Source organism: Bison bison, unplaced genomic scaffold, assembly GCF_000754665.1.
Source record: "Bison bison bison isolate TAMUID 2011002044 unplaced genomic scaffold, Bison_UMD1.0 scf7180017864444, whole genome shotgun sequence".
Classification (NCBI taxonomy): Eukaryota; Metazoa; Chordata; class Mammalia; order Artiodactyla; family Bovidae; genus Bison; species Bison bison.
In genome coordinates this window covers 157,828-168,592 of record NW_011495006.1, presented here as the reverse complement: position 1 = coordinate 168,592, position 10,765 = coordinate 157,828, and the positions used below count along the sequence as shown (strand labels likewise).

The following is a 10,765-nucleotide window of genomic DNA, read 5'->3' as shown; positions in this document are numbered from 1 at the left end:
ACCACAGCCTCCAGACGGGGGTGCTGGGGTGGGAAGGAGGCCCGGAGCCCCCTCGCCGTGTGTCCGCTCTCATGGGTGGCCAAGGCTGCCTGGCGGCCATTAATTGGCTCTATTCATCCCTTAATGAGATGGAAATGAGGCTTCCAGACAGAGGGGGCATTGAGCCTGGGAAGAATGGCGGCTTCTTTCCGGGCCTGGAGGGGCAGCCCACCCCCCAGCCTTGCCCACTCTTCTGCTGCCCCCTCAAAGCCCACCCAGCCCAAGAGCCCCATGGTCACCCAGCAAAGGGTGGGCCGAGCTCCTCTGTGCCCAGCTCTGCGGGCCCGGAAGACCTGCCTGGGGGACTCCCTGGTCATGGGTGTGCTTGCCTGGTGAACGTGTATCAGGTGTCAGCCTCGTGTGATGACACACGGTAAAAACGGTAACAAAGATAGCAGCTGCCATTAACCGAGCGTGCACCAGCGGTCAGGGCTCGGTATGCGACAGCGATCCTGTGTCGAGGATCAGAAGTCAGTCTGTGATGAGGATCAAGGCCGTGTGTGATCAGGATCAGGAATCAGCATGTGAGCAGAGTCAGGGCCGGGCCCGGGGGGCAGTCTGTCCTCTGAGCCAGTGGACCCCTGCCTGGCCTCTCCTGATATGACCCTTCCTCTCCTTCCCCTCCCCCCACCACGTCCCCACCACCTGGGTCACCAAGGTAACCAGCCCTGAAGTAGTGGGTGTTTTGGCAGCTGAGGCCTAACCTGAGTCTATCCTGAAAGACTGAGCTCTGCAGCGGTTGCCATGGGAACCAAGTGGCATCCTCCGATTAGCCTGGCTTGGACACCCTCTCTCTCCCACCCACTGCCAGCTTCCACGTCACTCAGGCTTCCACACGGGGGCTGGGCTGGGGCAGCAAGGGGCAACAGGCAGGACGGGCCCACCGTGTCCCTGCGGCCAGGCCGCCCCCGACTCCAGCCTCCCCGTTCCTCCGTGTCAGTGTGAAGGACAGGGGCTCAGCCGGTGAGACGGAGCCCCAGGCCAGGGGCCTAGAATGCTGCTGGCAGCCTGCCTTGTCTGACGGCCACACGGCCACAGGGGCAGTGCTTGGAATCTGATCGGGGGCCTGGTCCCGGCTCCCGTTGCTATCAAATGGGCGTGGCTGTGGGGCTCCTGCCGACCACTGCCCCGAGGGAAGGCACCTGAAGTGGTGGCAGTGAGGCCCCGCGTCTGGGCAGCTTCAGCCCGTCACACCCTCAGAGCCACTCACGGGCAGTATGCATGGGGGGCTGTCCTGGGGCCCCCCACCCACTCCCCTGTGCCCTGGTCTGCTGGCCACACACCCTGAACCCCTGGGACACAGGCAGTTGCAGTTCAAAACCAAGTCATATCTGCATAGTAGCCTCCATGCTTCTGGCTCCTACCCAGCCCTGGGGACCCTGGAGCCCCCTGCCTGGTGAGGCTCAGGCCTGCTTGCCTCCTCAACTCCAGGGCAGATCGTCCTGTGGGGTGGGGTGGGGGGAGCCTCACCAGCTCCCGACTGTCTGGACCACCCCTCTCTGAGCCTCGGTTTCCTCTGCTGTATGTGGGTCCACACCTGGTTCCTGGACTGGGACTCAAGGTTCCTGAGGCATCCAGTGCCGAGCAGGGAGGGGGGACAGGAAGTGGGGAAGACAGGACTCTGCTGCCCAAGATGCTACCTGAGGGCCAGCCTTGGGGGAGCACCGGGCCTTGAAGGGTGGGAGCCCAGGTCCAATGACCTACTCAGCCCCTCCTGACTAGGGGAGCCCAAGCATTCTGTCACTAGGGCAGGCTCAGACTTCTCACGTGGACAATGGGGACAGAGAGGCCCTGGTGGGAGCACAGGGCATCAAGCCCAGGCTCAGGAGGGGCTCAGAATCAGGGCCCTTGACCCCCTGGAACCAGAGTCCCTGCAAAGCTCAGCCCGGCCTCTACTCTGCAGCCCTGGCAAGGTCCTCCCCGGGCCTCTCTGCACTGCATGTGCGGGAGGGGGAAAGCAGGGCCCATGCCCAGCCACAGACCACGCAATTAAGGTCAGAGCTGGCCCCTCCTGCTGGGCCCCTGTCGGGGTGCGTTGGCCTGCCCACCTGCCCCACCCACCTGCGTGTCCCAACTGCAGGGCAGGTCTGAGAACAGGCCTGACTTCTGTGTGCCCTTGAGGCTCTGCCTCTCTGGGCTCCAGGGGAGGTGGGATGCTTGGGAAGGGGGACTCTGTGAGGGCAGAGAAGGATCCTTGATGGCTTGGGGGCTTGGAGGGTGAATGAGCCTTGCCTTCTGAACTGGGGCACTTGGGCCCACTCCCCTGCCTGCCATTCATTTGCTTCCAGCGCCCCTTGCTGGTCAGTTTCCTGCACAGGCACAGCACAGCTGACACCTTTCGCGTGGCCCTCCACAGAACCCAGCACCTGGACGCCCAACTTGCTGCGCATCAAAGCAGGCTCTCTGGAGGAATTCCCTGGAGGGCCGGTGGTTAGGACTTGACGCTTTCACTGCCTTGGCTCAGTTCAGATCCCTGGTCTGGGAACTAAGAGCCCACATGCTGGGCAGTGTGCCAAAACACACACACACAAAGTGGGATTTTCTAGCATCGACTGAAACCCCACGCCTGTGGTCTCCCCATCGTTTCTTGCTGCTTGCCGTCACAGGCGGCAGACTTGGGAAGGAGCGCCCTCATCCTCAGGTGGAGGGCATGAGGGCAGGGTGGGGTGGACCTGTCCATCCCAGGGCAGTGGGTGGTGGGGCCCCCACGTGAACCCCGTCTTTCAGCTCCAGCACCCACCTTAGGGATCTGCACAGTCTACCCTCTCACCCCACGTCTCCCCAGAGAAGCCAGGCTCTGAGAGGCCACAGGGGCCCTCCTGCCAGGCCAGGTGTGACTTGCCCTTGGCCAGCCTGGCTCCCCTGCTCCCGCCCCAGGTGGGGCAGTGGCCCAGCTCCAGGGTGACTCCCAGTGCCGGGCCTTGGCAGTGCCATCTCCTTGCCCCATTCCTGGGGGCTGTGTCAGGGGCTGCGTGCAGGGCACCCAGCCCACGGTAGGTGCTTGGTGACCTGTTCATGCTCTTGCTGGGTCTGCCCTGACCCTGCTGTTCTGGAAGCAAGGGGCCCTGAAGTTCCTGGGGACAAATGGGGTGGCAGCACCAGAGCCCCTCAGGCCGGGAGCTATCTGACTTTTGGACTGAATGCCTGGATGAAGCAGCCCCTCCCTGAACCCATCAGTGCAGCCCAGCTCTCGCCCAGATGTTGGCCTCCTGCTCCGCACCCCTTGGTGGCTCCCCAGTACTTGGAGGCTCTTAGTATCCTCGGTGGCACTGGGACCGCCAAGGGGCCCAGACCTTCAGGGACATGAGGTCATGATGCTTGAGGGGACAGGACCGGGATGAAGATCTGTGAGAGGGCTGAAGGAGGCTGGCCAGAGGGGCCCGGAGGCCAGTCTCTGCTGTGTCTAGGGGAGGGGAGGCCTGGCGGGGCCCAGGGTGTGAGACCTCACTAGGCCACCAGGTGTGGGGCCTCTGGTGTCCCTGAGTGATGGGGTAATGAACACACAGATCATGGGGGGAGGGTGAACAAGTCTAGAGGAAACTAGACTGAGGACCATGGGGAGGGGGTCCGCAGGCGCTGAGGCTCTGTGCCAAGTAGAAGAGCCCCCTCTGCCCCCACCCCTTCACTGGGCCCTTGGAATAAGACAGCTGTTGGGGTGGGCGGGGTGCCTTTCATTCATTCATTCTTCAGACCTGCCTAGGGCTCCAGCTCTGGGTCCAGCCCCTACTCTGGGGACCTAAATTCAGAGTCAGTGGATACCCCGGCCTGGGAGCCTGTAAACAGCCAGAAAGCACTCAGACCCCAGAGGGAACTGGGGTTGCACCTCTGACCCTCCCTGCCCTGCCGGCCGCCTGTGCTTCGCACCCCATCGCTAACCTCATCCAGGCCCATTCTCGCCTCCTGGCTGACCCTCCAGGGCGCTGCGCTGGTTCCGACGCTGAGGCTTCTTCGCAGGGGCCGCTCTACCCCCAGACCTCTGCAAGATCCCTGAGACACTGCCTGAAAGACATTGCAGCCCTTTGACCCCGGCCCTGACTCTGTCCTCTGGTTCCCACCAGGCGGCTGGAAGTTGTGGTCCCTATGGGGCGAGTGCACGCGGGACTGCGGGGGAGGCCTGCAGACGCGGACGCGCACCTGCCTGCCCGCGCCGGGTATCCAGGGCGGCGGCTGCGAAGGGGTGCTGGAGGAGGGCCGCCTGTGCAACCGCAAGGCCTGCGGCCGTGAGTGCGCGGAAGGGTGGGACGGGAGGAGTCGCGGGTGGTGGGGTGGGGAGAAGAAGGGGCCCGGGCCGGGCCAGGTGGGGAAAAGGGCGGGGGGCTGGGTCCGGCCGGACCAGGGAAGGTGCTGGGGCCAGGTTAGGCCGGACTCAGGCTGTGAGAGGCGGGACCTGGGGTGGGGCGGGGTCAGAGGGGTGGAGCCTACCCAAGGGCGGGGCCAGGCTAGGCCGGGCTCGGGCTGTGAGGGGCGGGACCAGGGGTGTGGCCTAGCCAAGGGCGGGGCCAACTCCTCGTCCTGGCCGAGTGGCATCAGAAGAAACGGCCTAGGAGGAGGGGCGGGACCGGGTGTTAGACTGGATGTGGCTGTCTTAGCACCTGCGGACTGGGAATTCTGGGGTGCACGGGGAAGGCCGTCAGTGGGCTTCTCCCTCCACCCCGATCCCCAGCCCTGACCAGAGCTGCCTGTCCCAGCTGCATCTTGCCTCCAGGATGTATTTCTCTAATAAGGCTCTCTAATGACCTCATGCATATTTTAGCTGCTTCCATAAAGTTAAATCAAGTTATAATGAGACTGTCATTCTTCGGGTTGTTTTTTCCCCGATGAATTTTCCTGGGGAGAGGAGCTCATCTCAGAAGCCTGGGGAGGGCCCTGTGGTGTCTGGGCTGGGCCGCGGGGCGCAGGACCGCAGGCAGGATGCAGGACCGCAGGCGGGATGCTAAGGAGGGGACAGCAGCAGCCATCCACACCTGGCGCCCTGCGGGTGACGCTGCGGGCCCCGCGGGGAGAGAGGGAGGGGCGCAGGGCAGGGGAGTCTGGATCGGACAGGGCTTGGCCCCAGACCAGGGTGCCCTGGTCCCAGGTTTCTCAGCTGCCCAGTGGGACCAAGTGGCCCTGGTGCTGGCAAGCCTGGGCCCTACTGTGACTGAGGACTGAGGGACAAAGGGCCAAGAGCGCCCCTCTAGAGCTGCAGGGCGGGAGCCTCAGGCCAGGGCCTGGGCCCTTACCTGGACCCGCCCTGCAGCCGCCGGGCGCACAAACTCCAGGAGCCAGTCCCTGCGGTCCACGGATGCCCGGCGGCGTGAGGAGCTGGGGGACGACCTGCAGCAGTTTGGGTTCCCGGCCCCGCAGACAGGTAAGTGGCAGCGTCTGGGTGGGGCTGACAGCAAACGCACTAAAACTGGCAAGTGGGGAAAGTTGGTTCCAGGGTATTAGGTCTTTGGCCAAATACTGTACGTCATTAATTGCTGCTGATTCCAATTAATGACTGTAATAATTTCCCATAATTAGACTAACCTCTCAGGTGCCAGGCGCTGGTCTCCAGGCACACTGGATTTAGAAGAAATGGTGTGAGGCGAAGGGGCCAGTCGAGAAAAAAAAGGAGGGGGGAGCTCACGGGCCTTGCTGCGGCCACCTGGGGGGTCTGACCGCAGCGCAGGTACAGGGGCAGCAGCAGGCCTGTGATGCTGTAGGTCTGGGCCCACAGGTGACCCCGCGGCCGAGGAGTGGTCCCCGTGGAGCGTGTGCTCCAGCACCTGCGGCGAGGGCTGGCAGACCCGCACGCGCTTCTGCGTGTCGACCTCCTACAGCACGCAGTGCAGCGGGCCCCTGCGGGAGCAGCGGCTCTGCAACAACTCGGCCGTGTGTCCAGGTGGGCGGGGCGTCCGGGTAGGGGCGTGGTGTCGGGGCGGGACGTCCGGGTAGGGGCGGGGCGTCCGCTAGGGGCGTGGTGTCGGGGCGGGACGTCAGGGGTGGGGGCGGGGCGTCCAGGTAGGGGCGGGGCGCCGGCCCGGGGTCGGGGAGTCCGGAGCAGGTGGCTCGGCTGCCGGCTGGGCCGGACAGGGGTCGCAGAGCGCTACTTTCCCTCCGTAGTGCATGGCGCCTGGGACGAGTGGTCGCCTTGGAGCCTGTGCTCCAGCACCTGCGGTCGCGGCTTCCGGGACCGCACGCGCACCTGCAGGCCGCCCCAGTTTGGAGGCAACCCCTGTGAGGGCCCGGAAAAGCAAACCAAGTTCTGCAACATCGCTTTGTGCCCTGGTAGGTGAGAGGGAGGGCGCTAGGTGGGGTGAGACAGGAAAGGACCCCGTGGGCCACCGGTCAGCCCGCGGAGCCCAACTTTGCCCACTCAGACCCACCTGCTGGGGCCTCAGAGGTGAGATTGGAACCCCAGGCTGTGATCAGGCTGTAGGCCAGAGAACCTACAATGTTGTTACTGGTGCGCCAGGGGTGTTGGGGTGCTGGGACCTCCTTGGGTGTCACACCCATGCCTCAGACTTTGTGGGGTGCTCACATCTGTACCCCAGATGGGGTGTGGGCCCTGGCTGTTCACGCTGGCTTCCTGTTCCCTTCTTCCCCTGGGCCGGGCAGTGGATGGAAACTGGAACGAGTGGTCCAGCTGGAGCACGTGCTCCGCCAGCTGCTCCCAGGGCCGGCAGCAGCGCACACGCGAGTGCAACGGGCCTTCGTATGGGGGTGCTGAGTGCCAGGGCCACTGGGTAGAGACGCGAGACTGCTTCCTGCAGCAGTGTCCAGGTCAGGCCATGCCCCGGGGCCTGCGGGTGGGGACCTGCGGTCCTAAGTCACTTGGTGGGCTGGGGGCTGCTGGGGGCCCTGGAACGAGGCCCCAGGGATATGGGGGTGGTGGTGGGGGGGTCCCGGGGGCCGGTGCACATGGGGTACTTGTCTTATCGTGTATCAAGCTGAGCTCTGCCTTCCCCTCCCTGGTGTCAACTTCCTTCCGCTCCCGGCTCCCTGCCCCTGCGTCCCCATGGCTCCTGCCCACCCCTCGTCCCCATTCTCGTGCTTCCATGCGCGGCCGTGTCCTGCAGTGGATGGGAAGTGGCAGGCCTGGGCGTCCTGGGGGAGCTGCCGCATCACATGCGGGGGGGGCACGCAGCGGCGGGAGCGTGCCTGCTTGGGGCCCTTCTTTGGGGGAGTGGCCTGCCAGGGCCCCCAGGATGAATACCGGCAGTGTGGCACCCAGCGGTGTCCCGGTGAGTGTCTCTACCCCACCCCACAGCTGGACCCTGAGGCGGGGGAGGCGCTCGGGGCGCAGCTGGGGGACGACCGCTTTGTGAGGGTGGATGTCCCGTGGTGTCTGGGCCCTCCTGACCCTGCTGCCAGCTCTCTGCCCCTCCCTGCATTCCCTCTCCCCTGCCCCGACTCATGTCTCTGGCCCTTGGCAGAGCCCCACGAGATCTGTGATGAGGACAACTTCGGAGCTGTGGTCTGGAAGGAGACTCCGGCCGGAGAGGTGGCTGCAGTCCGGTGTCCCCGCAACGCCACAGGTGAGGGCCGAGGGGGCAGGGGCTGGCAGGGCACCTGTCCCTTCCTTGTGGGATGTGCTGGAGGCACCGAGATGCCCCTGGAGGCCTGCCTGAGAGCTGTCAGCACAGGGCACATGGCCCAGACTCCGCCCGGGCAGCCCTGTGCACACCAAGGCTGGAGGGGTGCGGGCAGGGACACAGGGCTGCCGTGTCCTAAGTCAGCAGAGCCGGTGCCAGCATGAAGCCCTTTAGTGTGATGTTCCACGATGTCACTGCTTTACATGTGGGAAACCAGAGGCACAGAGCCCACACCCTTGCCCTGGGCTTGCGTGGCCAGTAACTGGGAAGTCAGCTTTGGACACCGTGGTCTTGATCCCCACGCAACCCTATGGAGTGATATGAGGTGGGGGAAAAGCAGGGTGGGCTCCCAGAAGGGCCTCTGCAGAGACAGTTTGGGTTCCTTTCCCCTCTTGTCTGAGGAGCGTGTGCTGTGTGACATTCAGGAAGTACCTACCCTCTCTGAACTTCCATTTCTTTCTGTAAAACGAACTTGCTGTGGGCTCCCCACCCCCCACCCCCCAATAAGGCTGGTGACCATGGTGGAGGCTGTGTATTCCCAGCCGTGGCTTCAGCCCCCGTGCCCTGTTCTGTTTACTGAATAGTACAGATTCTGGGGAGCGACTTGCAAACCCAGGGAAGTAAAGTGGAAACACGAGTCGCAGGATGGTGTCACCTCTCTAGCCTTTGCTTGTGTGATCCCTCATTTTCATTCTGCACCGTGCTGTAGACCAGGTGTCCCGTCCTGCCCCGTGGCTCCTGTTGGGGGACAGTGTCCTGGCAGTTCCCTAGGGTCATCACAGCTGTGCCTGGCTCCCTGGGAGTAAGGTCTGGGTCATAGGCTGTGCCCATGCTCAAGGCCGTCCAACCTGACCCCAGTCAGCCCCAAGGCTGCCCAGCGTCCACAGCACACCAGGGTCATGAGGGGCCCCCTGACCCCAGAGGTGGAGCCAGGCAGCGGTGGGCTGTTGGTTCTCCCCAGGGCTCTGGGTAGGAAGGGGCTCCGGGAGAAGCCCTGGGCTGAACTCTGAAGCCCGTCACTCGGCCCAGGGTTCAGCCTCCACACAGGTAGGATGCCTGTAGGTTTGGCTCCTACCAGGCTCCAGTGCTTGGCTGGCAGCATCTGCTCAGAAATGTTTTGAGTGAAAGAAAGTCGCCAGGGGCCTGGCCCCCGTGCCAGCCCTGCTCCTGGAACACGGCCACAGGCGAGTGTCCGCTTCCAGGGCTGGGGGCCATCCAGAGAGCTGGAGGCACCTGGGAGCTGTGGCTGGGTGGGGGGGCCTCTTGCGGCAGACGTGGGCATCCTCCTGAGAAGTGGGCGATGGAGCCGACCCCCCATCTCCACAGGCCTCATCCTGCGACGCTGTGAGCTGGATGAAGAAGGCATCGCCTACTGGGAGCCCCCCACCTATATCCGCTGTGTGTCGATTGACTACCGGAACATCCAAATGATGGTGAGGCTGGGCCCCGAGGTCTCCCACCCCACCCCTCCCATCACTCCAGGGCTCATCTCTACCCCCATTCCCAGACATAACCCTGCGTCCCCAGTGGCATGCTCTGTGGACGCGGGTCAGCGTGGCTGGGGCTGCAGAGCGCCCTCTGGGCATGGCGGTCCTTGGCGCCTGCAGTCCAGCGCCTGCACCGTCCGTCCCCCTAGACCCGGGAGCACCTAGCGAAGGCGCAGCGTGGGCTGCCCGGGGAGGGCGTCTCCGAGGTCATCCAGACCCTGGTGGAGATCTCCCAGGACGGGACCAGCTACAGCGGGGACCTGCTGTCCACCATCGACGTCCTAAGGAACATGACAGAGATCTTCCGCCGGGCGTACTACAGCCCGACCCCTGGGGACGTGCAGGTGGGCACCCAGGAGGGCATTCCCCACCCCAGCCGTAGACCGAGTCCCGACCTCAGACTGAACCCTGAGCCGGGCCCCGCGCTGAGCCCCGACCCTGGCCACACTCTGACCCCGGCCACACTGAGCCATGACTCTGGTGCCTGATTCTCTGTTCTGGAGAAGGAAACGGCAGCTCACTCCAGTATTCTTTGCCTGGGAAATCCCGTGGACAGAGAGCCTGGCGGGCTGCAGGCCCTGGGGTCGCAGAGGCTGCGCACACATGCCTTTTCACTGGCCCTTCTTCCTTCTCCTTCCAGAACTTTGTGCAGATCATCAGCAACTTGCTGGCCGAGGAGAATCGGGACAAGTGGGAGGAGGCGCAGCTGGTACGCCTGCCCACCTGGGGTGCTGCGGGTGTCTCCACCCCTCCCCACTCCCCAGGCCGGCTCAGGGCGGGCTCTTGGGTTCAAATCCCAGATGGGCCTCTCCCAGGAAGTCACTCAGCCTTCTGAGCCTCGGCGTTCCCGTCCGTCAGATGACGGGCCCACCGCACGGGGCTCAGGGAGGGGTCTGAGAAAGCGTGTTGGCCGTAGGGTGCAGGCCGGGACGTGGCAGTCCCTTCTCATCTGGAGAGAACGGTCCGCCTCCCCCCAGCACTGACCGGGAACCTGCTACTCCCTGTACTCAGGGGCTGTGGTGCCCAGAGACCCCTGCTCTCCTCCCATCTGGACACCCGGCCATAGGCCGGAGCGCCTCAGCCCCTCTGGGCTCAGTGTTCTCATCCACAAATAGGCGGTGGACACTCAGGTCCAGAGCCCTGCAGGGTAGGGAGTGACCGGCAGGACCCCGTCGAGGAGGGAACAGATGAGGGAAGGAGGCGGCTGAGTCCCCGCTGCGGGGGCAGGGGACTCGGGTGACACTCAGATCTGGCGCCTTCTTGGCTGGGCTGCCCCCCACCGCCTTGAGGCTCCCTGACCCTGCCCCCATCCCGTCCCCAGATGGGCCCCAATGCCAAGGAGCTCTTCCGGCTAGTGGAGGACTTCGTGGACGTCATCGGCTTCCGCATGAAAGACTTGCGGGACGCGTACCAGGTGACAGACAACCTGGGTAAGCCCGGCCCTCGCTCTCTGACCCTCGGGCCTCACCTGGCACGCCTGGACGGGGGCCTCCAGCCTCAGATTCCGGCCGTGTGTGCCGGAACTTCAGGACCCCCGGGCCGGGTTCTGGGATGATCCTCAGTGCACAGACCTGAGTCTCCTGACGATGGCTGGATGTGATCCTGGGAGGGGGTTGGTGTGGGGGCTCTTGGACCCAGACCAGGCCCTGGACACTTAGAGTCTTGGGGTGCAGCAGGAAG

At 64.5% G+C, this 10,765-nt stretch overlaps 1 protein-coding gene across 1 annotated transcript in view; it reads left to right on the top strand.

Moving 5' to 3' along the window:
• The first annotated feature begins 3,376 nt into the window (after positions 1-3,376).
• Positions 3,377-10,765, top strand: part of BAI1 (brain-specific angiogenesis inhibitor 1) — a 9,163-nt gene continuing 1,774 nt past the window's right edge. Inside the window, exons 1-12 of the mRNA XM_010858815.1 lie at positions 3,377-3,473; positions 4,098-4,259; positions 5,279-5,389; positions 5,741-5,905; positions 6,025-6,291; positions 6,622-6,786; positions 7,083-7,247; positions 7,440-7,541; positions 8,925-9,031; positions 9,235-9,429; positions 9,726-9,794; positions 10,407-10,515. Of these exons, the coding sequence (XP_010857117.1) occupies positions 3,377-3,473; positions 4,098-4,259; positions 5,279-5,389; positions 5,741-5,905; positions 6,025-6,291; positions 6,622-6,786; positions 7,083-7,247; positions 7,440-7,541; positions 8,925-9,031; positions 9,235-9,429; positions 9,726-9,794; positions 10,407-10,515 (1,714 nt within the window). The remainder of the gene's footprint in view (positions 3,474-4,097; positions 4,260-5,278; positions 5,390-5,740; positions 5,906-6,024; positions 6,292-6,621; positions 6,787-7,082; positions 7,248-7,439; positions 7,542-8,924; positions 9,032-9,234; positions 9,430-9,725; positions 9,795-10,406; positions 10,516-10,765) is intronic.